The sequence below is a fragment of the Trichechus manatus genome, unplaced genomic scaffold (assembly GCF_000243295.1).
Source record: "Trichechus manatus latirostris isolate Lorelei unplaced genomic scaffold, TriManLat1.0 scaffold00060, whole genome shotgun sequence".
Lineage (NCBI taxonomy): Eukaryota > Metazoa > Chordata > Mammalia > Sirenia > Trichechidae > Trichechus > Trichechus manatus.
In genome coordinates this window covers 1758313-1783953 of record NW_004443996.1, presented here as the reverse complement: position 1 = coordinate 1783953, position 25641 = coordinate 1758313, and the positions used below count along the sequence as shown (strand labels likewise).

General features: G+C 37.4%; 1 protein-coding gene across 2 annotated transcripts in view; it reads left to right on the top strand.

The window, feature by feature from the left end:
* The window catches only part of DACH2 (dachshund family transcription factor 2), a 741876-nt gene extending 729789 nt beyond the window's left edge, over positions 1-12087 (top strand). Inside the window, exons 11-12 of one of the 2 annotated variants that reach the window (XM_004378871.1) lie at positions 6800-6846; positions 11586-12087. In XM_004378871.1, the coding sequence (XP_004378928.1) occupies positions 6800-6804 (5 nt within the window). In that variant the 3' untranslated portion in view covers positions 6805-6846; positions 11586-12087. The remainder of the gene's footprint in view (positions 1-6799; positions 6847-11585) is intronic. The other variant, XM_004378870.1, reaches the window with a different exon arrangement.
* Positions 12088-25641: the final 13554 nt, after the last annotated feature.

The following is a 25641-nucleotide window of genomic DNA, read 5'->3' as shown; positions in this document are numbered from 1 at the left end:
GTGTAGTGCATTTTTTGCTGATAAAAGCGTATTAAATTAGCACAACTACAAGTGTGCTGATAAAAACTAAAACTGAACAGCAGTACCATTAGCTAACAAAGTAATATTTTCTCTTTACTGCATTCTGCCATTTAGTTATGATCGTATTGGAAATCTAATTATAATCCTTTTACTCCCTAGTCAAACTTCACAGTTTTTGCAAGCTTAGCACTGACAAGTGATTTCATTACATTTGATTGCCTGTGCCCAGATTGACTTAACTTCACTTGGAGACCTAAAAGCCCTTTCAGTTTCTCAGATTCCCTGTTTGCACATTACAGCAACAGCTCCTTTAATTAATTAGCATGAACAGCAGTAACATGAACTGCTGAACAGAAAATAACATCATTTTATGATCGCAGAGAGATTTCTCCTTTTGTATGTTTATACCTTAGTTAACTTTTGTATGACTGTATTTCATTGTTGAGGCTACTGGTACAGTTGACAATGCATGTTTCTTACATATAAAAAAATGACATCATCATCTTAATAATAATAGGTAAAATAAACCTAGAATATGAAGCTCTTAAATTTTAGAAAATAGACAACAGCCTTCATGAGCTGGCTTTCCAGTAATAAAATAATAGAAAAGTTCAGGGGAGATAACACCATAAAGCACAAGAACACAATGACACATTGCTCCTGCTTCTGCCACTACAGTTGTTTGGAGAAAAACAAAAACCAAAACAAAACAAAAACCTAGGAACTACTTTTGCAAGAGGAACGCCAATCTCTGTGAATAATTTTTATATTTGTTTCTTTACCTACATGTTTGTCAAAGATACATGATGTTTTACACTGGAATATATTTTTCCTTCAATATTTTTCCATAAATATGCTGGAATCTTAAATAATTTTTCCTTTATTTGCGACTAACACACCAGAAGTAGATATTAAATCCAACCAATATGCCAAAAGTAAACTGAAAGTTGATATAAGAGATAAAACTACTTAACCTTTATTTTTTTCCCTCTGAACCATGTTTGTTCAGAAAAAATGTGGGAGTTTATTCAGACTATAGGCTATTCAAAAATATAAAATGCATTACCTCATCTATATAGCACCTGATGAATACTCCACTGAAGAATTCGAAATAAAGTTGTTAAAGCGTCACCTAACTCCAAAAGCAGCAGACACGATTTTAACGTCTCTCTATATTGATAAAAAGTATATTTTAGAATGTAATTTAATATACATCTATTTATAGTAAAGAATAATATATATAATATGAAATGTATATGACTATGTATATTCTTGTCCCTTCTCTAAAATCAATTTGAACTTTTCTTTGTCTAGCCTTCTTTGACCCTTGGGATCTCCATATTATCTTCTGTCTTAGCTGCTTGCTTACTAACCTGTAGCAACACTGCTCTAAAGAGCTTAAGATATTTATCAAAAACAACCACCATTGGGATAAGATTGTTGTCATGAATAATCAGAAAGAATAGTAAGGAAAGTGATGGTAGTAGCAAGGGTCCAGGAAACGAGAAATCACACGATTTCTTGCCATGTATATGATAATGACAAGAAAAACTAAAAGGAGTGTAGATAGAGTTTCTGTATGGGTTTTTCTACAGACTCCCATCATAGTCTGCTCTACATATTTCTCTAGGGGTTCCAAGTACCACTTCCTCCTCTACCCTCCTCAACCATTAATTTCCCTCACCTCCATGTTTTGTACTGTGTTGGCAGGTATACACAGGCATTCCAATTTTCCCTAAATTTTCCATAAAGTGGAAGTGTTCTCTTGTAAACTGGAAATATATAGCAACTCAGAGACTAGAGGGATTGTGGGAAGTGGGTCCTCTTAAAGATTTCCTCTTAAATGCTTTCTTTGAGAGTAGGAACATTTTACTACCCAAAGAAACATAACAGCAACTGCCATCATAAAAAAGGCACACCCCACAAAGAAGGTCCTGGCATCTTTCTAGAAAGCAGCCGATTTTTGTTGTTGTTGTTACTCTGTAAGATTCATTAGATGACCTGGGTCTTTGTGTTTTTTTCCCCAGGAAGTATTTGTTTCTTATTTACTTCCTGTTCCACAGGATTTTATCTTGATTGGTGGTACCTCCCAGACTATATCCTACCTCTCTGTTGTGAAGTACCTGTCAGACCACAGCATACTTTATGCTTCTAGTTCTTTCTTAGGAGGATGTGAAGTGCTCACATTAGTTGATCATTTAGCACCTGGTTACCATGGAGTGGCATGCACCACTTAGCACTGCATTGTTTACAGAATAATTACAATGACCAAAAGGTAGGCTGTCACATTAATTATGATGATGATATAAAATCTCATCTACAGATCTAATACTTACAATTCCAGCTATATCTCAATCACGTAACGGATGAAATTACAGTGATAGCCATGTACCGCTCTTGAGATTTATAAGCCAAAACAGGTTGTTCTGCTAGTCAGCATTTTGGAGCCTACAGGAATAATTCACTAATTAACAGGTCTTTTAACTATAGTATAGGAAAGGCTGTTCAAATTAACTCAGATAATCACTTAAACTGCTACTTTATCTCCCATCCTCTTTACATATGTAATGTAACTTTTTAAGCTTGGGATTCACCCCACCCCAACCCCAACCCAAATATACGTGAGGAACATGCAAAAGGAAAAGCCTTTCTCTGATGAAAAGTTTAGATTTTACTTCTTCACTTTCACATTTGTATTTTAATAAAGAAAACAAATAGCATTCTCATAGAAAGCTGTAAATCATATGCCATCATTGTCACATTACCTTAAAAAAAGAAATTTTAGAATTATTATATTGCTGCCACATGAATGTTTCTTGGTTCTGTGTCAAGGAGATGTTTATCCCTCAAGGAATGAGGAATTCATAGCCTAAATCTTGGATTGGTGAAAAAGAAAAGGCAATAGCTAGCATTTGCATAGCACAAAGAACTTTATGGCATGCTTAACACACTCATTCTCTAGCAGAATTATCCCTATGTGGTATACTTTAAAAAGGTATAATTATCTCCATTTTGCAAGTAGGGAAACAACCCAAGAGGTTAAGTGACTTATTAGTTTTATTGAGGACTAAAACGCAAGAACCGTAACTCCTTCACTCATTGCTCTCACCACCTATCACTAACATTCCATACCTGTAAAAAAGAGTCAAGCTATCTAGGGTATTTAAGCTATCGTACCATCCCATGCAAAACAACTCAGAGAGGTTCTCCAGTTTGTAGTTAAGTAACCAAAATAGTCTAAAACTAACTATCATCTAATGATCACTTTTGTCTTAAAATTTTGTATAGATAGGGGTAATACTTTGATTTAGACAAATACCATGCATCTGTTTTACATGGATTCTACTTAAAACTGTGCAGAGCAGCTGTAATAAAGAAATAATGAAGAAAACTTTCTGTTTGTGACTAAACTTAGATCACCCTGTCAGAAGACTTCAACACGTCTGCAATTATCTAATTTTAGGCCGGGAATCCTTACGTGTGGGAGATTAACATATAGTTTTATTTGCTCTGGGGAGCTTCCTCCTCATTCATAATAGCCATACAACATATTCATTTTGAAAATTAAGGTAAATTTAAAGAACAAAATTCTTGAGAATTTTATACAGACCTCCTTCAAGTCCTTTAATCTGTTAACAAACTCCCCCCGAAGTTTGTGACTTCATTTTTTAAGGCTTTAAATTAATGTTGTTAATAACCCACATACTTAAGCTGGAACCTCCTTCACATCAATAATGCAAATGATTATTTGGGCAACATTTTTACCTATTCCTATTACCTTTCAAGAAAGCACCATTTTTTTAAACAAGCACTTCTTCCCTATTCTCCCACAAATGTTTAACTGCTCTTATTTTCTTTAAAATAATACAAACAAATCAATGCCATATTGAACTCAGCATTTGTGAGCAACTATTCAAGAATGAGTGAAGTAAAACCTGTAGCAGAGAGAGCAAACAATGCGCAATTCAAGTCTTAAGAGCCCCTGGTAACTGCATTTCAACTTTCTATGGGAAATGTTAGATGTTTTTAACATTATACAAGTAAACATTTAATGCTTTTCCATTAATTTCATTTTCATTTACCTCCATATTTTGATACCTTTGAAATCAGAGATTATAGTGTTTTCCTATTAGCTTTTCAGACAAAAGGAGTAGTTTATAGTTGTTAAAAGAAGCATTTAATTATGCAGTTTAAGGTTACATTAAGATATTTCTAATATACACCCTATACAAAACTCAAATACATTTGACCTTTACTCAAATAAATGAGCATTTGTATAGCATAAAGAACTTTGTGCCATGCTTAACACACACATTTTGTAACTTACATACTTATGGAAGGTAGATGAAGGTGAGTGATAAAACCTTAGATTCTCTAGAGAAATGGCATAGAAATATAAGCAGCTTATCATTTTTCACCACAGCATTACCTACAAGAAAATAGTGAAAGAATACGACATTCCAAATTCTACCACAAATGGAATGTATGCTTAGTGTGGCTTAGTATGGCTCCTAACATGTCAGTGTTTAATAAATACTAGTTTTCATTTAGTCTCCTTTCCATTTCCTTCCTCTTCCCTCCTGAGAAGTAGAATCCAAGCACTTTTAAAGTTCTTAATGTGGCTTAAAAGTTGCACATCTTTTTTACTGGATCCATGTGCTTTTTATTGATGTTTTATACTACAGTGTAAGTGGTAGGAAGAGCACTGGTCTAATATTCAGGGTTTCTCAGTTACTGACTAACTCAGTTACTAACCTTGAGAAGTCATCCAACCTCGCTCTGCCTTAATTTTAGTAAAATGAGTATAATAGTGCTTTCTTCATCTTCCTCACCAATAATAGGTCTGTGCTCTCCAACAAGTATGACAAGTGGAAGGTATTATTACTAAGCCTTATAAAATACACATAAAGTTAGCCATTTGTGTTTTCCAATGTAGATTTTAACAGGAGTGAAATATTTTGCACATAATTGACGTGTATAACTTTCTTTAAAACATATGCTCTTAAATATATATAGGACCGAGTAGAACTGCCCCATAGGGTTTCCAAGGAGTGGCTGGTGGATTTGAACTGTTTACCTTTTGGTTAACAGCTAAGCTCTTAACTACTATGCCACCAAGGCTTTCTTAAATATATAGTTATGGGAAATACATTTCTATATTTCATCCCTTGTGAGAACAGAAGAATATTCATTCTCCCTTTTTTAGGGTGAGTCTTACAAGAACTAGAAATTATATAAAAAGGAAAAGGGTGTATTAAAGAATTCACAAAAACAGGGTGAGTTAAAAGTGAGCAAGAGAGGTTGATACTCCATTATGATACCATTCTTATAGAAAAGACTGCCTTCACAGGTCTTTATTCTGATTAAATTATAAGCCTGAATTGTTTTAGAACTAATAAAGGCAAGTGATTAATGTTTTCAAGGACTTTTAATTTTTAAAAAGTGCCACATTCTAAAAGTAAGCATTAGAACCTTCTGAAAAATGACCCCAAAACCATGCTCTTCTCTACATAAAGAGGAATCAAGTTATACTCTTATATTCTCTGCCCCTATCCTGCAATGTTCTATTTTTTGTACTCTCAAATTAGAGCTGCATATTTATACTACTGTACTAATGACTAAAGGGACCTCAAGCTAACCTCAGCTACTGTCATATATTTGATTTGAGAATGTCACATTCTGAACAGGTTTCCAGAAGTAGAGTTCATACAATTAAATGTATATTTAATTTGAGTTGAAGCTAAGACTGAAGTGGACCATTAACCAGCACATTATTTGATCTCTCTCTTAATTAAGTTAGGAAAACATGACCTCTCAGAGGTGATCTTCTTTAGTGCTAAATAATAGTGCCTGTTTGAAAATTAGAAACACTTTACTAATTAAGCAACATTAAAAAAAACATGGAACTTAACTACTTAGCAGGAGAACTCATTTATAAAATATTGCCATTGGTTCCAGAGCAAGTTAGCTACCCCAAAAGAAAGATTTGATAGCCCAAAGTATGCCTGTGATGAAGCCTATTAGTTCTTAAGGAAGTTTTGTTTAAATAAGTGAACAAGTGGTGAAGAAACATTTGAAAGAAAGCATGAGGGCTGTGTAGGAAAAATAATGGGTTTTTTATTATAGACATAAGTGAATTCTTCTAAAACTTTAAAAACATATTTATTGGTAGCTGTTAAAAAAAAATAAAAAAGTGAGCAGTTGCTTTCAAATAACCATTCTGTCAGAGAAGGAAATCTCATCCTGAGGAGAAATTACAATCATTAACAAGGAATTGGACTCACAGAAAACAGGATAGATCTTTACTCATGTTTTACACTGTGAAGGGGAAAATAAAAAGAAAAAACTTTCTAAATGCCTTGCTTATTAAGCCAGTCATGCATTTCACTGCAGGTTGTAAAGCAGTAGAACATGCACAAGGGGTTCATAAGCATGTTTTAGAGTTAGGGAAAATCATTTACACTATTTTTATATTGTCACTATCACCCCTAGAGAATGAGATTAAGCTTTAAACTACTGTAAATCTACAGTTTTGCTCACCTTTGTATAATTTCCTTTTTAACAGAATGAGACTCACATAAATGAATATTTGATTAGGAGATAAACTTAATAGAAGAATACATTTATTGTGCACAGATTTATTCAAATCTTGAACGTATATAGCACAGCAAAATGGTATAAAACAAGTTTGTGGTTTTCAGTGAAGTGCATTGAGTAATTTGGGGTTTTCTTTGCTGGAATGAAATTTTGACCAGGTCTTATTGTTTTTTCTGTGCAGCCTGAACACTGATGCCGGAACTCCAACTGATCATAGGCACGGATGGAGTGCTATAGCAGTTACCTGCTTATCCAGTGTTGTGATTCTTTAGAATTCATACTCAAATTATTAAAACACGGAATTTTCAATTACTATTTGTTTTTCATTGATAAATAATGCACGTACAGGAAAATGTGCTAGAGAGTGGGCTTCAAAAGTTTTTGTGGGATATTCATAATAATGATTGAAAATGATACTTTACACTTCTATTCTATAACCCCTTTTTTCGAAAAAGTTCATAGTGTTTCATAAACATTATCACATAAATCCACACAGCATCCTAGTGGGGTAAGTAGGTGGAAGAATTTTTAAGACAGATAAAATGATATGTCTAAATCCTGTGAGAGAAATTAAAATGCAGACACACCCACTTTTAACTGTAATTACTATGAAATAGCTTTATATTTGGCTGACCTGGAATTTAACAGGAATTATGACAGGAAATGATTCACTTGTGAAAATTATCAATATTTATTATCACTGCTTTTGAGCTCACCTTTCTAAAAGAATGCTCTTTGCCTGTGGTGTTCTCTAAGGGAATACAGGGAGCTCTAGTTTCTAGATTTTACCACACCTAGTTCTTTCCTTGATCTGTTATGGTAGAGCAAGTCATTTAATCTCTCTCTACTAGCACATTCCTTATCTGTAAAGAAGGCAATGATAAAAACAGACATCCAAGCTACTCAAAATACCCCTTTTATTCTTTTCTTTTCTCCCCCCCCCACCCCCAATCTTGCTTCCTCTTTACTAAGCTACATGCAAGCAAACAGAATGACAAATTTAAGACATCAGAAAGGAGAAAGGCAGCTATGATGGGTCAGTCATACCATGGATATTTTCAACTGCTCACCCTCTGGTCTAGACAGGCCAGATACCTAAAAGATGTTGAAGTGACTAGGACTGAAAAGGATCGTTTGGCTTGAATTGCCCAGGAAATGGCCTCAAATATTTCAAACTGTTGACTAGTGGAGACCTGGCTACAGGCTGGAGGCAAATGCCTGCCATCATCATTTTCATGCCTCCTAAGAATATAACAGAATAGTATTCTAGTGTGCTAAATGGTACTCTAGTGATCAGACAGATTTAATGCCCCTCCTAACATGCTCTCCTTACATAAAGCAAAATCGAATACATTATGTAATGTTTACATCTGCCCTAGAATTAAGTTTTGATTTGACAAAAGCACTACTCATCTATACGAAAGTCCAACTGAGTTTTTACCTATTCTCCAATAATTTGTTTCCTGTGGCAGTACCTGGATTTTCTGTTGTAATGCCACGCCCCGCCCACCCATATCAACGTGACATTCTAATCTTTCCATGCTCTCAAGAAATTTTTTCTATGGTACAAAAATTTGGCTTTTGGTGCTCTCCACAGACTATAGAAAATCTGCTTACATAGAGTAGCTCTGCTGCTTTAGCCTAATTCAGTGAAATAATGATAAATTAGAAATAAGTCATAGACAAAGGCTAAGGCAAATCAAATTAGAATTTTTATTACTATCCGAACTGAATAATAATGAGATGTTACTAAAAATATAACATCCGAAAAAGTCTCTTCATTTTATAATCAAATATAGCATATATTAAACTGCAGAGGAAGTTGAATAGTATTTTCAGAATAACTAAGTCACTTAAAAACTAATAAGTGTCTTTTTATAAATAGATTTGTTTACTTTAGATGAACTGTAAGAAATCCTCATATGCTTTCTTCTGGCCTATCCACATATGTTTGCCGTCTTTATTACACATGAGCTCAGCTTATTCCTTCTCATAAGCTTCAGTCATGTACCATAGAAGGCAAGTCTCACACTTACTTGAGATTTGGAACAACCAGCCGTGGTCCTTTAAAGATAACTGATTATTAGAGGCTCATATTCTGTATGGAACGGGCCACATCAGACTCTTGTGCAATGGGTATGTTCCTGTCAGGAAGTGCTATGCTAAAAGAAGGACTATATGGACCTTTGTTTTTATTTTTAAAATGGTCACGTTTGTACATATCAAATTCCCCCTTTTACTTATCTGATAACTCTTAAAGCAATAAACTCTATCGGTCAGCTCTCCCCAAATGTCAATGTGTGTCAGTCCTTGGACGTTTCCAAGCTCTCTAACATTTCTCTGGAGAGGCTTTGTTCATTGCGCTTCCTGATTTTTAATCTTGTTTACATCCAGAATGCATATTAGATCATCTCTGTTTGGACCTCAAGTACAAACCCTCTTAAAAACATGAAACATTCAATTACTAATTAGCTGCTTCCTATTCCTAATGAAGTGAGCACACCACGTTTGGATTAAAATTCAGCGACTGCTCTCCTCTGTTTATGGTTCCAGATGTTTTTGTTTTATCTAGGAGTTTACTTTGACAGCCACTACTAAATGATAAATCACTCATAGCTGAAATGCATTTTGAAATTGAAATGTGGTAAACTTTGAGATTGCTCCAAGGATCAGTGTCAGTTAGCAGGTCAATATCAGTTCCTTCCTTACGATCACTCAGTATTGGCATATGTAAAACAGTAATAGAATATGTGTCAACATTATACAGCATGCTACACAAGATTCCATTTTGGTACTATTCTCCAAATTGGGATAAAAAGTTTTAATACTATGAAATCTCAATGTATTGTATTCTGGATAGAAAGACAGATCCATATTAACACTGTCTTCTTGCTGGCCTAACACTTGTTTTTCTTTCAATTTTTGAGCTGCTGTGGAAACTGTTGCTGATAGACCTTGTAAACAGGCACATTTAATTAAGGGTGTGGGCAATATGTTTGTCTCTTTGAATAAAGACAATAATTAAACAATAAAGGAGGGAGATCATTCAGAAACTACATTTTTCTAAAGGGCAAATGGTGATTTTTTTTTTTGCTATTCATTATTGTGTTTATGTAACTCTTATTTAGAAGATATTATTGTGTTTTGCCATTTCTTTCAAGTTTGCAATGCTCATGATTTGTATTGCATGATTTAAGCTTCTGAAATATTATATAAATTTCAGACCTGGTAAAATGACTCTGCCATTTGATGTTGAAGAGCTATACTTTGACATTTAGGCTGTGTATACAGAAGATGAGGTAGACTGGAGAACTGAACAATTATCTGGTCAATTTCATAAGAATAAACATCCTCAAACTCCCCAAAGGAGGCTGAGCAATTCTCCAAGGTGACAGACTACTAGACAGTTTCAAAAGACTCAACCTTTGTTTTCCTCTGGTCCCTGGAAAAGTTCAGATGAATACCATGGGCTCCTTGGGAAAATGTCTAGTAGGCTCTAATAAACTCTAACCCTTCAACTAGTTAATCTGACTAATATAGACTCAAACTCTTTTTCTTCTATTACATTACCAAAAAAAACTCCATTGCTGTCGAGTCAATTCCAACTCATAGCAACCCTATAGAACACAATAGAACTGCCCCATAGGGTTTCCAAGGAGTGGCTGGTGGATTTGAACTGCCGACCTTTTGGTTAGCAGCCGAGCTCTTAACCACTGCACCACCAGGGCTCCATTACATCTTTGTTTTTTGCTCTGAGGTATTATCCAAAAAATTCCACTGACTCGCCAAATTTTCCACATAAACTAAATATATACTTTAAAGATATTATACACAAGGTTAATAAAGGGTACATAAGAAGAGGTCATATTTTCCTCCCAGCGATACTAAACTCTGGCCAGAATAAATTGATACTTTGGGCTAAGCATCTCAGTCCAGCAATAATAATGTACTCGCCTTTATATGTGAAGGATGATACATTTGACTCACAGACATGGAATTTAACTGTTTCTCAAACAAGGGTGATGGATTTATACTTATCCATTCACACTTTCTTTCCTAGTTCCTTTTTTGTCAACAAAGGCCAATTTTTGTGAGGCAGCTAAATAGAGACTAGTTTTGTAAGCCATGGCTATGGAAAGGAGCAATGCCAGACACAAAGAGGTAGAATAGTTTTACAAACAATTCCAACTATAATTCTTAGCAACACCAATAAAATATTACCTAACTATAGGATGACATAAGGAGCCCCAGTGGCACAGTGGTTAAGAACTCAGCTGCTAACCGAAAGGTTGGCTGTTGGAACCCACAAGTTGCTCCACAGGAGAAAGATGTGGCAGTCTGCTTCCGGAAAGATGTAGTCTTGGAAACCCTATGGGGTAGTTCTACTCTGTCCTATAGTGTCTCTTTGAGTCAGAATCAACTCAGTGGCAACAGTAGGATGACATGGACTGTTTTGATTACCAACATTTAAATGGACACTGGTGTGACCAAACACTCTGGTTAAAATGATACTCAGAACCAGTCTCCCTTCATGCAGTATCCATAGTCTCAGGGTTAAGCTGGGGAGAGGAAGTTCTAAATGTACAAAGCTGTCATTGTCTTAGATCATGACCATATACTCCTCTTCCCTTATCTTGGTAAACCATAGGGATATCAACTGTATCATTACGTACAAAAGGAAAATTAACACTACAGATGTTATAGTTTATGAAAAAAAGTCTTTATCAGTCTTTGATGTCTTCAGTGCTGTGGGAAGAAGAACAGAAGCTATAGCATGAAACTTGAAGGATCTTTGAAAACTCACACATTAATATATAGAAATGTTCAGAAGTGTTAAATTGTACCAATACTAAATCAATCTTGTTACATCAGATCATTTTAGGTTCCCGAAGATAGAAGTTTTAGTATTTTTAGCACATATCAGAATTGTTCCTCAGAAGAACTAACTTGTTTTCTTTTTTTTAAAGGAGGTAACTATTACTGTTTAGCAATGGCACAACAGTTTTATTCGGCCTGAAAGGTCCTCGCTGGCTTTACATAAATGAAGAGGCTTGTGATTCCAGTCTATCTCTGAAACTATTCAACATGGAGTTATTTCAATTGTGTTTATTAGCAAAGCTTTGTTTACTGAGGCAGCTATCAATCTATATTACATTTATTACATTTAAAAAAAGAAATGTGTGTGCATTTTAAAAACAATGATGTAAACTTTGTCCTTGCATTAGATTGACCAGTTTAAGAGTATGAGCTAAATCTTAATGGCTAAAGTAACTTTACCATAATTGATGATTTTCTATGTTCATTTCAGCTTGGCCTTTTGTCTTTTAAGGAAAAAAAATGCAGTAGTGTGTTAGAGTCTAGAAACATATGTATGGTTTCTCCGTTCTACCATATATTAAGTTAAAGTACACCTTCTTTGTTAAAATGTACTTGCTAAACTTCAGTATAAATAAAAGCATTTTGACTTTGTCAGTTATCACTGAGTTTTTATTTTCAAATTTCTAGCTGCAGTCATTAAAATATATAATACAGTCATAGTGAAAGACAAAAAAGAAGAACTAGGAAGGTATTTGCAAAGCATCCTCTTGGTTTGGTTATTTCCAAAGAATTATGAACATAAATCTTATTTCAGTTCACCTATTTAAACAGGCTGATATTACTGCCCTCAATTGTTCTATTGACTCACACTGGATTGCTTTTTCCTGGCTGTGTGTTCTTTGTGAACCTGCTTCCAGGAAGAAGGGTTACACTGGGAAGCAGGAAAAATATGATGAATCAAAAATGGGAAATTTTTCTGTGAATACCGATGATTTTTTAAGAAAATTTTCTTCTAAAGTCACCTTCACTGGAGAACAAAACAATTGAAGGAGTATATGTCTACTCCGGTCTAAAGAAATTCCAGTTCTCCCAGAAAAACCTAAGAGTCCTTCTTGACCTAATGAAAAATCAAAGCCAGTCACAGCTCTGCCCTATAGTTTACCTACTCTCTGTCTTCACCTTCTCCTTGTTTCATTTTCAATAAAAGAAGGAACCCACCAAAATTCTGCTTCACCAAGGATCTTCTCAGTTTTTATTATGCAATGTCACCACTACTCATTGCCCTGTCTCGTAAACAGTGTGTTGTACCCCACAATACTTCCAGCTGGCCATCCAAAGAATGTGGATCTTCTATTTTGTGACCAAGTTGCTACTTGCACAGATGTTTCCTCTCATCTTCACCTGCTCACCCCCTCATTTATGGAAGTTCGAAGAGTTCTGATAAGAATACAAGCTCTCTCTTCTTTAGGGGAGAAAGATCCGCAAGGGTTTTTCTTGGATAAGCAGACCTGCCCTGGTAGTAGAGTCAGGGGGAGGGAGTAACCCCCCAACATAACACAATAAACAAGGACCAAAATAGTCAATCATGTGACATGTAGGGTTGCATTATTGCGAGGTTAATATAATGACCAGGGCAGACCAATACTATTAGCTGGCCAACTCCCAGGGGTCCAGATATCCAATACTGTCGGTGGTTTGGCCTTACGTAGTGTGGTTACACACACTGGCTTAACATTGATGTGGTCATTCTGGGTCCTGTGGATGACTGGGACTTCTGCGAAAGTAGAAATAATTTCAGAAATTTCCTAGTTATTTGGAGCCCATTTCATTGGCTCATCTGAACAGATAATACCATGAAAATCCTGGGAGTGAGTCCCATCCTGCACTTTCCTACTCCCTGGCTTAAGATTGCTTGCCATTTCAATGCAAAACCACCACCATCCCTCCCCACCCCCTTCTTCACCATTATTAATCCTCTCCAACAAAATAAGAACCTTAAACTTAAGAAAAGGAGCTGAGCACATGTCAGGAGTTTGTTCATAGCAAGACAGTGGTTTTACTGTATATCAGTGCTTTCTCAGGTATAAACACGCTGTTCATATTATTGGGAGGATCAGTGTTTATATCATTTCCTCTTCACAGTCTTTGGTGAACATACAGTTTACATTCATCCTGGGAGTGTGGCTGTGGGAGCTGGATCAGACTCATGCAAATTTCAGGGACCTCAAGTTCACTGCTTGTGGAGTAGTGGTAGGGGTACACTGCTGCTCCCACCTCCAGACATGCTCATGTGCTTTCCTTTGAATTTCAATGCTAGTATAAGGATGTTGTCCCACATATCTCAAATCACCTAACCTTTTAGGGGGAACCAAATACTCAGGTATCCTTAATTGTTGCCACTCTTCCCAACTGACACACATATAAGTGAGCCCCAAGGGATTTGGTCATGAACCTCCACACACACACACACACACACACACACACACACACTAAACACAATGTGCCTTTTTTCCCCTCAGGGAAAAGTGTCTTTGTGGATGGTGTTCCAAAAATAATAAATTATAATAGAATCTTAGATTTGAGAGAAAAGGAAGGTTCTTAAATACTATCATTAGTCAGATCTCTTAAAGGCAGGTACACAACTACTATTTTAACCCTTGTAATGCCAAGGAGCTGTGGCTAGACAGCTCTCAATATTGAAAAGATTACAACTGATATTCGACCAAAATTTTTGCCACTTCAACTTGAACTGGGTGGAGGAAAGCGACCCCAATCACACACAGATGCCAACAATTATGATATTACCTTTTGTTACATGTTCCTTTCCATTTTGATATCTTAAAATGTTAAACTGAAACATATGCTAAGCATTCCCTTCATTCAAAATTAATCTGTGAGATGTTACAGAAAATGTAAAATGAATCAGCATAGTTTTCATTCCTGTTTGCATTCATGTCTATGTCTGTATACACATACACACACAAATATATACATACATGAAACACTTTTGCTTCCCTTGTCAAAGAATTACTGAAATCAAACCACTGTTTCAATTTAGTATCCATTGCAAGAACCACAAATGAGTTGAAATCAATTAATGAACTTCTCAGGCCATCATGCTTTCTCAAGAAAACATGCCATGATAATTCATTGTGTTCTGAAATGAGGATGCTTTCTTCTTCTTTGCGTGACCTTTTTAAAGTGAGTTAAACCCATAATCCTTTAGGTAAAATTAATGCTAAAAAATATGGTAGAGTTTGCTTCTTGGGTTGCCAAGACATTCATATTAGAGGCATGTGAAGATCTTAGAAGTAACAGAGCAACATGAACACACCCAAAAATCTGTCTTAATTAGCCAAAGGGGTTAATTAAAATTACAAGTAAGTATTCAGGTACAATTATGTCTAATATTGAAAAGGACACTTTATATAACAAGAAACTTCCAACAGAGTTGAGAGAACAGGGTTCCACACTATAAACAATTAGAAGCCACTACAAATGCTAATTAAGTGATAATAGGTATGGTACAAAGATAAAGAGGTCAGAAGAACACGTTATATGCAAGAGTAACGGGCAGGCTTTGCGAAACCTGAATAGCGTTCTAAAAACAAGTATGATTGGGGGAGGATTTCACATTTGTTAAAACACTTGGCTGCTAACCAAAGGGTTGATGGTTCGAACCCACCAGGTGCTTCGTGGGAGAAAGATGCGGCAGTCTGATTCTGTAAATTACAGCCTAGGAAACCCCATGGGACAGTTCTACTCTGTCTTATAGGGTCACTAAGAGTCAGAATGGACTTGACGACAGTGGATTTTTTTTTTTTTGTTTATGTGAAGGTAACAGATCCGCACCTGCTAAGCCCCAGAGTAAGAAGAATGGTGGGTACTGTGCATGGAACAGCAAGGAAACCCTTTAAGGAAGCACAGAATTTTTGTCTACCTTTAGTGTAAGATAATATTTGATAGTTTAAATGGGACTATGCTATAGAGCATAAAATGGGAACCCATTTGTAAGATTAATCTGAGAGCAATGTGGAATGGATTGAAAGGAGAAGCTTCAGGAAGAGAGACAGTTAAATGTCCTAAAATAACTCCTTCATATTTCCCTCTGCATATTTCTAATTTAAAAGGGGAATTGGAGTAGCTAAAGAATGACACATATGATCAGTTTTTACAGATGCTTAAAATCCTAGTTAGCTATAAGAATGTGAGGCACTGTGTGGGTCAGTCAATATGAAGAAAATGTTCTTGGCAAGGTTTAACATTTGGATTTAAGCATCTATAAAATCATAAGCCATAAACTGAGTTTTATTTGAAATAAAACATTTCAGCTGAAGACTCAATTGGCCTAATTCTTCTACCTTTACTAACACAGCAATTCCTGAATTATAAATGACATGGCAAAGGAACATCTTTCATGTAAGAACTGTGGCTCCAGCAAGGCCTCATTGCCATTCCTATGCTCCAAGGAGCCACTCATTTTATTACTTATCAGTGTGTGCTGGCTCTGCTACCTGAGAAGACAAGCTCTCACTAAGCCCACATCCTGCTCTTTACCACTTCTACTTCCCTGTCCAGGCTAATCTCAAAGACAGAGCCCCTACAGTATCCACAGCCCCTGGAATTTCCTGCTCCCATTACCTTGCAGACTGAAATGGGGTACCCTATTTTGCTACGTGAGTGGCACAAATGGTTAAGTGCTGACTATTAACCAAAAATGTTATGTTGGTGGTAAGAACTCACTCGAGACACCTTGAAAGAAAGTTCTCCTGATCTGCTTCTGAAAATCTGAGCTTTGAAAACTCTGTGGAACACAGTTGTACTGAAACACATGGGGTTGCCATGAGTCGAAATCCACTTAACAGCAATTTTTTGTTGTTGTTGTTAACCCTGCTACCAGGGAAGGACTGGTTACTGTAATATTTGGGTCTAATATGGAACTCAGAATGAGACCATTTTTTTCCCACAAACAAGGTTATTAGATTTGACAGGTAACTGGGTATTTTAAAGGACTGATGGTTCTATAGACCAGCTATCTTATGAGTTTAATTGTATTTTGTGTGTTGGTCTAAAAAGGAAAGCATTACAAATGGTGTGGAAAAATGTACTTTTCATTCCAAACAGCCAACTCACCAATGAACTCTTGAACAAAATCCAGTTATAAAGCAAGAGTTGCCTAATTGTAATACCACACTATCAGATTTTGACAGGAAACAAAGTGCAACACACAAGTGAATTTTCTTGATAATTAAAATCATGCTTTTAAACATTAAAATAAGAGAATATTTGAAGTAAAAATCAATCTCATTTATACCGTATATGCTCTACTTCCACACTTTCTTAAACCTAATTTATCTTTTCTTTATGATTCAGGGTCATAATTATGATTTTTTTTTTCCTACGGACTAACATGTTTGGAGGTCTGCTTTTCGACCTACTGGGCTCCTCCCTGTATCTTTAAAATAAAATAATAATAATAATTAAAAAAAAAAAAACCTTTGCTATCTATCCAGTCGATTTCAACTCATACTTTAATTTCTTCTGTCTTTGTCACTGCCTCTGATAATGCCCCTTCTTCCTCACCTACTCGTTTGCTATTTTCAGTCTCCTGTTGGCTTGGGAATCTCCTTGTGTGAGTCCCTAACCCTCTAATATGCCCATTCATGTAAAGACTCAGATTCCCCACAAATAGACCGTTTATTTATCATTTATTCCATTCATCTTTTCATTCATTTATCCAACAAATATTTATTGAGCACTATCCTGGAGCTCTGTTTGCTCAGTGGATAAGAGCTTCGCTGCTAACCAAGAGGTTCGAATCCACCAGCCTCTCCTTGGAAACCTTATGGGGCAGTTGTGCTCTGTCCTACAGGGTCATTACGAGTCGAATTTGACTTGACAGCAACGGTTTTTGTATTTGTTTTTTATCCTGGATACTTAGGATATGCTGGTGGATAAGATCAAATTAGACCTTGTCTTCAGGGACCTCACACAGTCCTTGTAGATAATTGCATTATTGCATGTGATATTATGGGGGAAATAAAGGTTTCTGTGTGACACAGAGAAGGAATGCCTAACTTAGTCCTGGGGTCAAGGAAGGCTTCCTGGAGGAAATGATGTATTAGTTGCAACCTGAAGGATGAACATAGGGGAACAAAAGTTGTACCACCTTCAAACAAAGGCACAATTTTATTTCCAGAAAAATCTACATTTATTTCCTATAAACCTTCCTGTTTAATATATTGGTGCTCCAGTAAGAAATAAACCTAAAGCTTGCTCTTATCTCAATTTCTCCTTATATTTTGTCTCCTCTAAGATTCACTATGTCTCAAGAATTAGAGGTGGCCCCAGTGACAAGATAGTTACTCCTTAGCTTACAGGCCTTGAAGGGTTTTGAAGTCACTAAATGTTTACAAAGCCACAAGGGCCCAACCCATCTCTCTGAGGTTAAGCTACCCATCTTTAGTTCTTATGATATCTGCAACTATGAGAAGGGAAAAATGTCTTTTATCCTCTTGGTCATTGAAGACGACCAGTTTTGTCTTGAGTGACTAAAACCATAGCAGATATTTGTTAGCATTTTACATTTGACAACTTGCCTTTACATACATCATTTTATTTAATGTCAACATTCAACAGGTTTCTAAAGTAATATCCATTCCTTAATTTCCATATATTCCTCCATTATACATCCTTGATGCTTCTCAGAACTCAAAGAAATGTAACATGAGAGATATGGGTTTTGGAGTTAATAATAGGTACATAGAGTAATTTCAAAGCCTAAAGGAATATATCATATTGTTATAGTCCAGGCACTTTATGAACACTCTTTTAGACTCTCAGGCTGATTTACTTATTTCTGGACTTAAAAGTTAGCTCTGAAGAATATATGTGAACAGAAATTAGAGAGCCAGATAGTTCAAAATTGCCGCCAAGGTAGCAAAATATTGTCTTACTGAAGCGTAAACATTTCTGGACTCATATTTCTAAGTGCTTGCTGAACATATACATTCAGACATAACATATTCAGGGCATGAAATATATTCAAAATCTAATTCTTTATCTTCTCTTTCAAACATGCTCCTTTTGGCATGACACTTTCCTTAATTAAAGCATAAACATCAACAAGGTCTCTCAAGCTAAAAAACCTCAGAGGCATCCTGAAACTTGCCGTTTCTTTATAACCAGCACTTCACCAGTCATCCAACCCTGTCAGTTCGGTCTTAAAAATGTCTTTCAAAATGATTTCCTTTCCAAGTTGCCACTATCTCAGTTCAAACCTTTACTGTCTCCTACTGAAAGAATTTAAGAGTCTACCTGGTCTTTCAAGTACTAATCTCTCCCACTCTATTCCATCATAAACTCAGCTACTAGAGGGATATTTATAGGATCTAATTTGGGTTATCGTAGTATAAGACTTAATCCTTAAATACCTCCTCCCCAATTAGGCATGACATACAAGGCAGTCTTATTACCTCTTTCGCCTCAATTTCTACCATGTCCCCTCCCATACCAAACATACACCCACAATCTAAGCAAAACATAATATTTCTGGCCTCCACGCCCTTATATCTCAAACTCTTTCTGCCTAAAATGGGTACCACCCCCAGGGCCAGCTACATAATTTGACTGGCCCAGTGCAAAACGAAATTGTGGGAACGTTTGTTCAAAAAGCAGGAAGAAAGTGTCATTAAGTGTACATACAAAACCTTTTCCTTTCTTCAATGGTCTCCCTCTCTTAACATATCATGGTGTTTTTGATTTGCTATTTAATGTAGTAAAGAAAGATTTAAATTATAAATTGTAGCATGAATTCTACCATTCATGTTATATTGTGCAATGCCAGTTTTAAATACAAATATCAGAGCATTTAACTTGTATGTGGAATCTGCTATATTACACAATTTGTATTTCCTAGCTTGAGCAGGCCAAAATAGAAAAACACATGGCCAGACTCAGGAAGGCTTCAAAGAGGAAGAGAGGATACTCTCAGGCATGAATCTGGCTGAGGGAGAGCTCAGGAATACAGAGATACTCGTGAAGCATGTGCAGAACTTCACAGGCTCTTGGGTGCCCTGCCTTGCCATGTACTTGCCTGAGCCTCAAGACATCTGGATTCCCCTTCCGGTCAGCCACCAGACTGATACACTGTGTCCAGACTTGAGTGAAGAGTCTGAAGAAGTTGAACCAGGGCGTCTCCCTTACCCAAGGGACTGCTATCCCAACTTACAGCAATGGAGCAACCCCCAAAGATCTTTATAAACATTTGCTTTGGGTCATGTTCAGTATCTGGAACAGGGTTGGGTGAAAGGTTCACCTGTGCCAAGATGTGGTCTCCAGTGGGCAACCCACTATATGTACCAAGGTGTTGCTAGCCCAATGCAGGGGCAGCTGCCACCATGCCCTGCACTGAGACAACACGAGCACACATGCCTGACTCTGACCTTCCCTCCACCCATGCTCAGGCCCCTGTCAGGGGTATAAAGTGTCAGGATGGGGACAGGGATGGGAAGGGGGAAAATTGGAGAGGCCAGGGCCCCAGGGGTGGGGGAGTGACAGGCTGAGAACCCACCCTGGGGAGGCAGTGGGAAGTGGGATGACATGTGAACTGAGGCTTCAAGCCACTAATGCATGTTTTATTGTTCCACTGGACTTCATTTACAAAGTACAAATTTGAAGATAAAATTTTTAAGAATGTCAAGACTTTGACTGCAGAACATTAAACCCCAAACACAAGGTACTTCTGAGTGTGGAGCCCTGTGTGATTGCACTGGACTGCAGAACCACAAAGCGTCCTGCCAACAGTTCTTTTTCCATCTAGTGAACTCCTATCCATCTTCTGAGATCCAGAACAATTATTTTCCTCTCTGTGAATTCTTCCCAAGGACGATTTTTTTCTCTGCTTTATAGCCCTCTGCACTTTTCCCAGTCAAGAAATGCAAGCTTTGGCTAAGAAGTTTCCTGAATACAACCAAACACTTCCAGGGACAGAGTAGCAGGGGCAGAGGTCTGGGGACCATGGTTTCAAGGGACATCTAGGTCAACTGGCATAAAAAAGCTTTTTAAGAAAATGTTCTGCATCCCACTTTGATGAGTGGCGTCTGGGGTCTTAAAAGCTAGTAAGTAGCCATTTAACATGCATCAATTGGTCCCACCCACCTAGAGTAAAGGAGAATGAAGAACACCAAAGAAAATATTAGCCCAAGAGATAGAAAGGGCCACATAAACCAGAGACTTCATCAGCCTAAGACCAGAAGAACTAGATGGTGCCCAGTTACAACAATGACCGCCCTGACAGAGAACAAAACAGAAAGTCCCTGACGGAGCAGGAGAAAAGTGCGGTGCAGAACTCAAATTCTAGTAAAAAGACCAGACTTAATGGTTTGATTGAGACTGGAGGGACCCCAGAAGACATGAACCCCAGACTCTCTGTTAGCCCAAACCTAAAACCAGTCCCGAGGCCAACTCTTCAAAATTTAGACTGGACTATGGGACATGAAAGATACTCGTGAAGAGTGTGCATCTTAGATCAAGTAGGTACATGAGACTAAATGGGCAGCTCCGGTCCAGAGGTGAGATGAAAAGGCAGAGAGGGTCAGGAGCTGGTTAAATGCACACAGAAAATCCGGGGTGGAAAGGAAGAGTGTGCTGTCAGAGTATAGGGAGAGAAACTAAGGTTACAAAAAAGTCTATGCATAAATTTTTGTATGAGAGACTAACTTGAATTGTAAACTTTCACATAAAACACAAAAATAAAAAAAAATTAAAAAAAGAAATGCAAGCTTTAGAGCTAGACAAACTTTGGTTTGAATTCCAACTCTGTCGTTGAGTAACATCAGACAAAATATTAAATCACCTAAGCCTCAATTATCTTGTCTGAAATGTAGATAATAGTACCCACTTCACAGGATTGCTACGAGGCTTACACGAGTACTTAAATATTTTGAGAAGTGCCTAGCACATAGAAGACAACCACTCCACTAAATGGTAGCTTTTATTGCCATTATTGGTAGGTCACATTTTATAGCACCCAGCATGCTTATTAAAAATGTGATGAATGCAATGGAGTATTACACAACGATAAAGAACTATGATGAATCTGCAAAACATCTCATAACATGGATGAATCTGGAGGGCTTTATGCTGAGTGAAACAAGTCAATCACAAAAGGACAAATATTGTATGAGACCTCTGTTGTAAAAACTCATGAAAAGGTTTACATACTAAAAGAAACAATCTTTGATGGTTAAGAGGGAAGGGAGGTGAGGGGCGGGGACACTAAATAGACAATAGATAAGTGGTAACTTTGGTGAAGGGTAAGACAGTACACAATACTGGGGAAACCAGCACAACTTGTACAAGGCAAGGTCATGGAAGCTCCATAGACACATCCAAACTCCCTGAGGGACCGAACTGCTGGGTAGAGGGCTATGGGGACCATAGTCTTGTGAAACATCTAGCTCAATTGGCATAACATAGTTTATAAAGACAATGTTCTACATTCTACCTTGGTGAGTAGCTATTGGGGTCTTAAAAGCCTGTGAGCAGCCATCTAAGATACTCCACTGGTCACAGCCCTTTGAGAGCAAGGGAGAATGAAGAAAACAAAATACAAGGGAAAGATTAGTCCAAAGGACTAATGGATCAAAACTACCAGGGCCTCCACCAGACTGAGACCAGTACAGCTAGATGGGGCCTTCACAGACTGCTCTGACTGGGATCACAACAGAGGGTCCCGGACAGAGGTGGAGAAAAATATAGAACAAAATTCTAAGTCACAAAAGAAGACCAGACTTACTGGCCTGACAGAGACTGGAGAAACCCCAAGAGTATGGCCCTCTGACACATACTCAGTAATGAAGTCACTCCCTAGGTTCACCCTTCAGCCGAAGATTAGACAGGCTATAAAGTAAAATGAGACTAATGGGGCATAATATCCCAGGAACAAAGACTAGAAAGCAGGAGGTGAGAGGAGAGCCAGTAATAGGGAACCCAGCGTCAGAAAAGGAGAGTGCTGACAGGTCATGGGGTTGTTAACCAATGTCATAAAACAATATAGGTATTAACTGTTTAATGAGAAACTATTTGTTCTGTAAACCTTCATCTAAAGTACAATAAAAGACTTCCGGGTAACATAGTGCTATAGACAGAAGCACCACGCTGTCCCTCCACAGCAAATACCTGAAAAACTAAGTCAAACAGAGACAAACGTCAATCCTGAAACCTTAAGCATCAAATGAAGAGATAAAGAACTCAGCCAAGCACTGAATGGAATAAGAAAATAACAGAGAACAGAGATCTAGGAGAGATACATGCAGAAGTCCCCTATCAGCTAATGCAGCACAGATCGACCATCTTGGACTCCTACTGGAGATCGGAAAACAGGGGGTACGAGAAAGCAGCTTCAAGGAGCTTCCAGCAGGAGACAGAGCAACCGGTAACCAGCTATATACGCTTTCCCACCCTCCACCATTCTTCACCCTCACTAGGCCTCCTCTGCTTCCTGTGGCCACAGTCTTTCAGCTGGGAAGCATCAGCTTCACTCTGGTGACCCTTGGATTCCAACCACCTGCACTGGCCGGCTCCCTGAGTGCCTTCTGTTGGCAATGGTGTTGCTTTTTTTCCCCCTTTTTTTGATTTCTTCCTTACCTCTCACCACCTCCCCTTCCTTTCTCTCAAATACCTGGCTCCTTGTGCCATCTTTGCTTCTTCCTTAAAGGCTGCGAAAAACTGCTCAAGTGTGAAACTGTTTCTTGGCCTGTGCCACCACGCTGGTGGGATCCCCGGGGCTTTCTTTTTGTTTGTTTGCTCTGTTTTTGATTTGTTTGTTTGTTTTCTTTTTCTTTTCTCAGCTTGGATGCCCCTTCTAGCCAGGCAGTACAATGCAGCTTGGGAGCTACTCTCTTACTCTGTGCAGACGCCCAGTGGGATCCCTGAGAGCATTTCTTTTTTCTTGTTTTCTTTTTGCTTTTTTTTCCTCTCTTGGTTTTGTTTTCTTTTCTCTCTTTTTCCCTTTTTGTATTTCCTCATTTCTCGTGTCTCATCTCCATATACTTACCTTCACTTCCTGTCTCCTGAATACCTGGTGCTGTGTGACACCTCTACCCCTTCTAGCCAGGCTGTACTTCAACACCTGGGAACAACTTCCTCAGACCTCATAGCCACACCAGTGGAATCCCTTGGAGCTTTTCTTTTCTTTTTTTCTTTCTAATTTTTATTTATTCATTCCATTCTTTTCTTTTTTGTTCTTCTTCTTCCCCTTTTGTTCTTCTCCATTTCATAGTCTCTCATCCTTCCACTCCAAAGGCAAGCTCCCCTAGCACTCTTTTTTGTTTGTTTGTATGTTTTTGGCTCCTGTTCCTCTCTCCTCTCTCTCCTCTTTCTGATATCCATCTTCGCTCCACACATCACAATCTACCCCATCCTTTCAGCCTACCTGCACCATTTGCTGAACATCATGCCCCCAAGCAGCACTGGCACAGCCTACTGGAACCTGCTCTGCACTGATTCCTGGCCTACCTTGTGGGCCCTAGTATGTGCCACAAACAACCCATCCTAGCAACTCCCCTTCAGCTGAACCTGCCTTGCTGTACCATACCTGAGCAACTGACCCTGCCCATTTGAGAAGGAAGCAAAAAGCATCTTGCCTACAGAAGAGCAAATAACAAAGAACGCACATCCTCCTGCTCAGACATAACCAAAAAAAAAAAAACAAAAAAGCAGGACAAAACACAATTAAAATCAATAAACTAGGGAAATAACTACTGAATGCCCATAAGACAGCCGACAATAAGAAAAATTTACAAAAACAAGACAGCATTGTTCCAGTAGGTGTCCAAAATAAAACACCAGATGAATTTACAATAGAAGAAAGGCACTAGAACTGCCTGATAGAGAATTCAAATTTCTAATATTCAGAGCTCTGCAAGAGTTGAAGCAAAAAACAGACAAAAATGAGGAAAAAAATAGACAAATTCATGGAAAAGGCAGACAAATTCATGGACTATACAGACAAAAAAATGAAAGAATTCAGGAAAATAATAAAGGAACAAAATGCTAAAATAAATTCACAACTAGAAATCATACAAAAACAACAGTTAGAAATCCAAAAGCTAAATGACAAGATTTCAGAAATAGACAGTGTCATAGAAGGGCTGAGGAGCAGGTTTGAAACGATGGAAGACAGTATCAGTGAAATTGAAGACAAGCACTTGGATACAAACTCTGTTTGAGGAAAAATCAGAAAAAAGAACAAAGAACAATGAAGAAACCCTGAGAATTTTGTAGTATACAATCAAAGTAAAAAATTTGCAACTAATTAGAGTTCCAGAACAAGAGGAGAAAACAGAAAACACAGCGGGGCTGAAGAACTGCTGACAGAAAACTTCCCCAATATCACAAAAGATGAAAAGCTGACCATTCAAGAAGCTCAACAAACCCCATATAGGATAGTCTCCAAAAGAAAATCACCAAGGCATATCATAATCATGCTCACTAAAACCAAAAACAAAGAAAGAATCCTGAGAGCAGCTGGAGAAAAATGATAAGTCACATACAGAGGAGAAACAATAAGACTAAGCTCAGATTATTTGGCAGAAGCCATGCAGGCTAGAAGGCAACGGGATGACATATATAAAACATAGAAAGAAAAAAAAATTGCCAGCCAAGGATAATATGTCCTGCAAAACTCTCATTCAAATATGATGGTGAAATTAAGACATTTCCAGATAAGCAGGAGTAAAGGAACTATGTCCAAATCAAACCAAACTTACAAGAATTAATAAAGGGAGTCCTTCAGTCTGATAACAAACTGCAGACCACAGGCTGAATCTAGGACCCAGGATTGTACTAGCCAGATACCAACAAAGGAAATGAACTCTCAAGGACTATCCAAAAACAAAAGAATTACAACAGGGACCAAGGGAGGTTAATCTGTAAATGACAACAACATCAGAACAATAAAAGAGGGAATAAATGGTGTAGGTATAGAAACATTTAATAGAAAGGAAGGCAAGGCAATACCAAGTAATAATATACTGGTTCTTACCTAGGAAGATAATGGTAAATTTCAAGGGAACCACAAAGAAAGTTGAAAAACCAGCTAATCAAAATAAAGAAGAAAAACATAAAGTCTCAATAAGAACAAAATCTACAAAAACAAGATAAATGAAAAAAAATCCACAAACAAAAGGATTTCAGCACAGG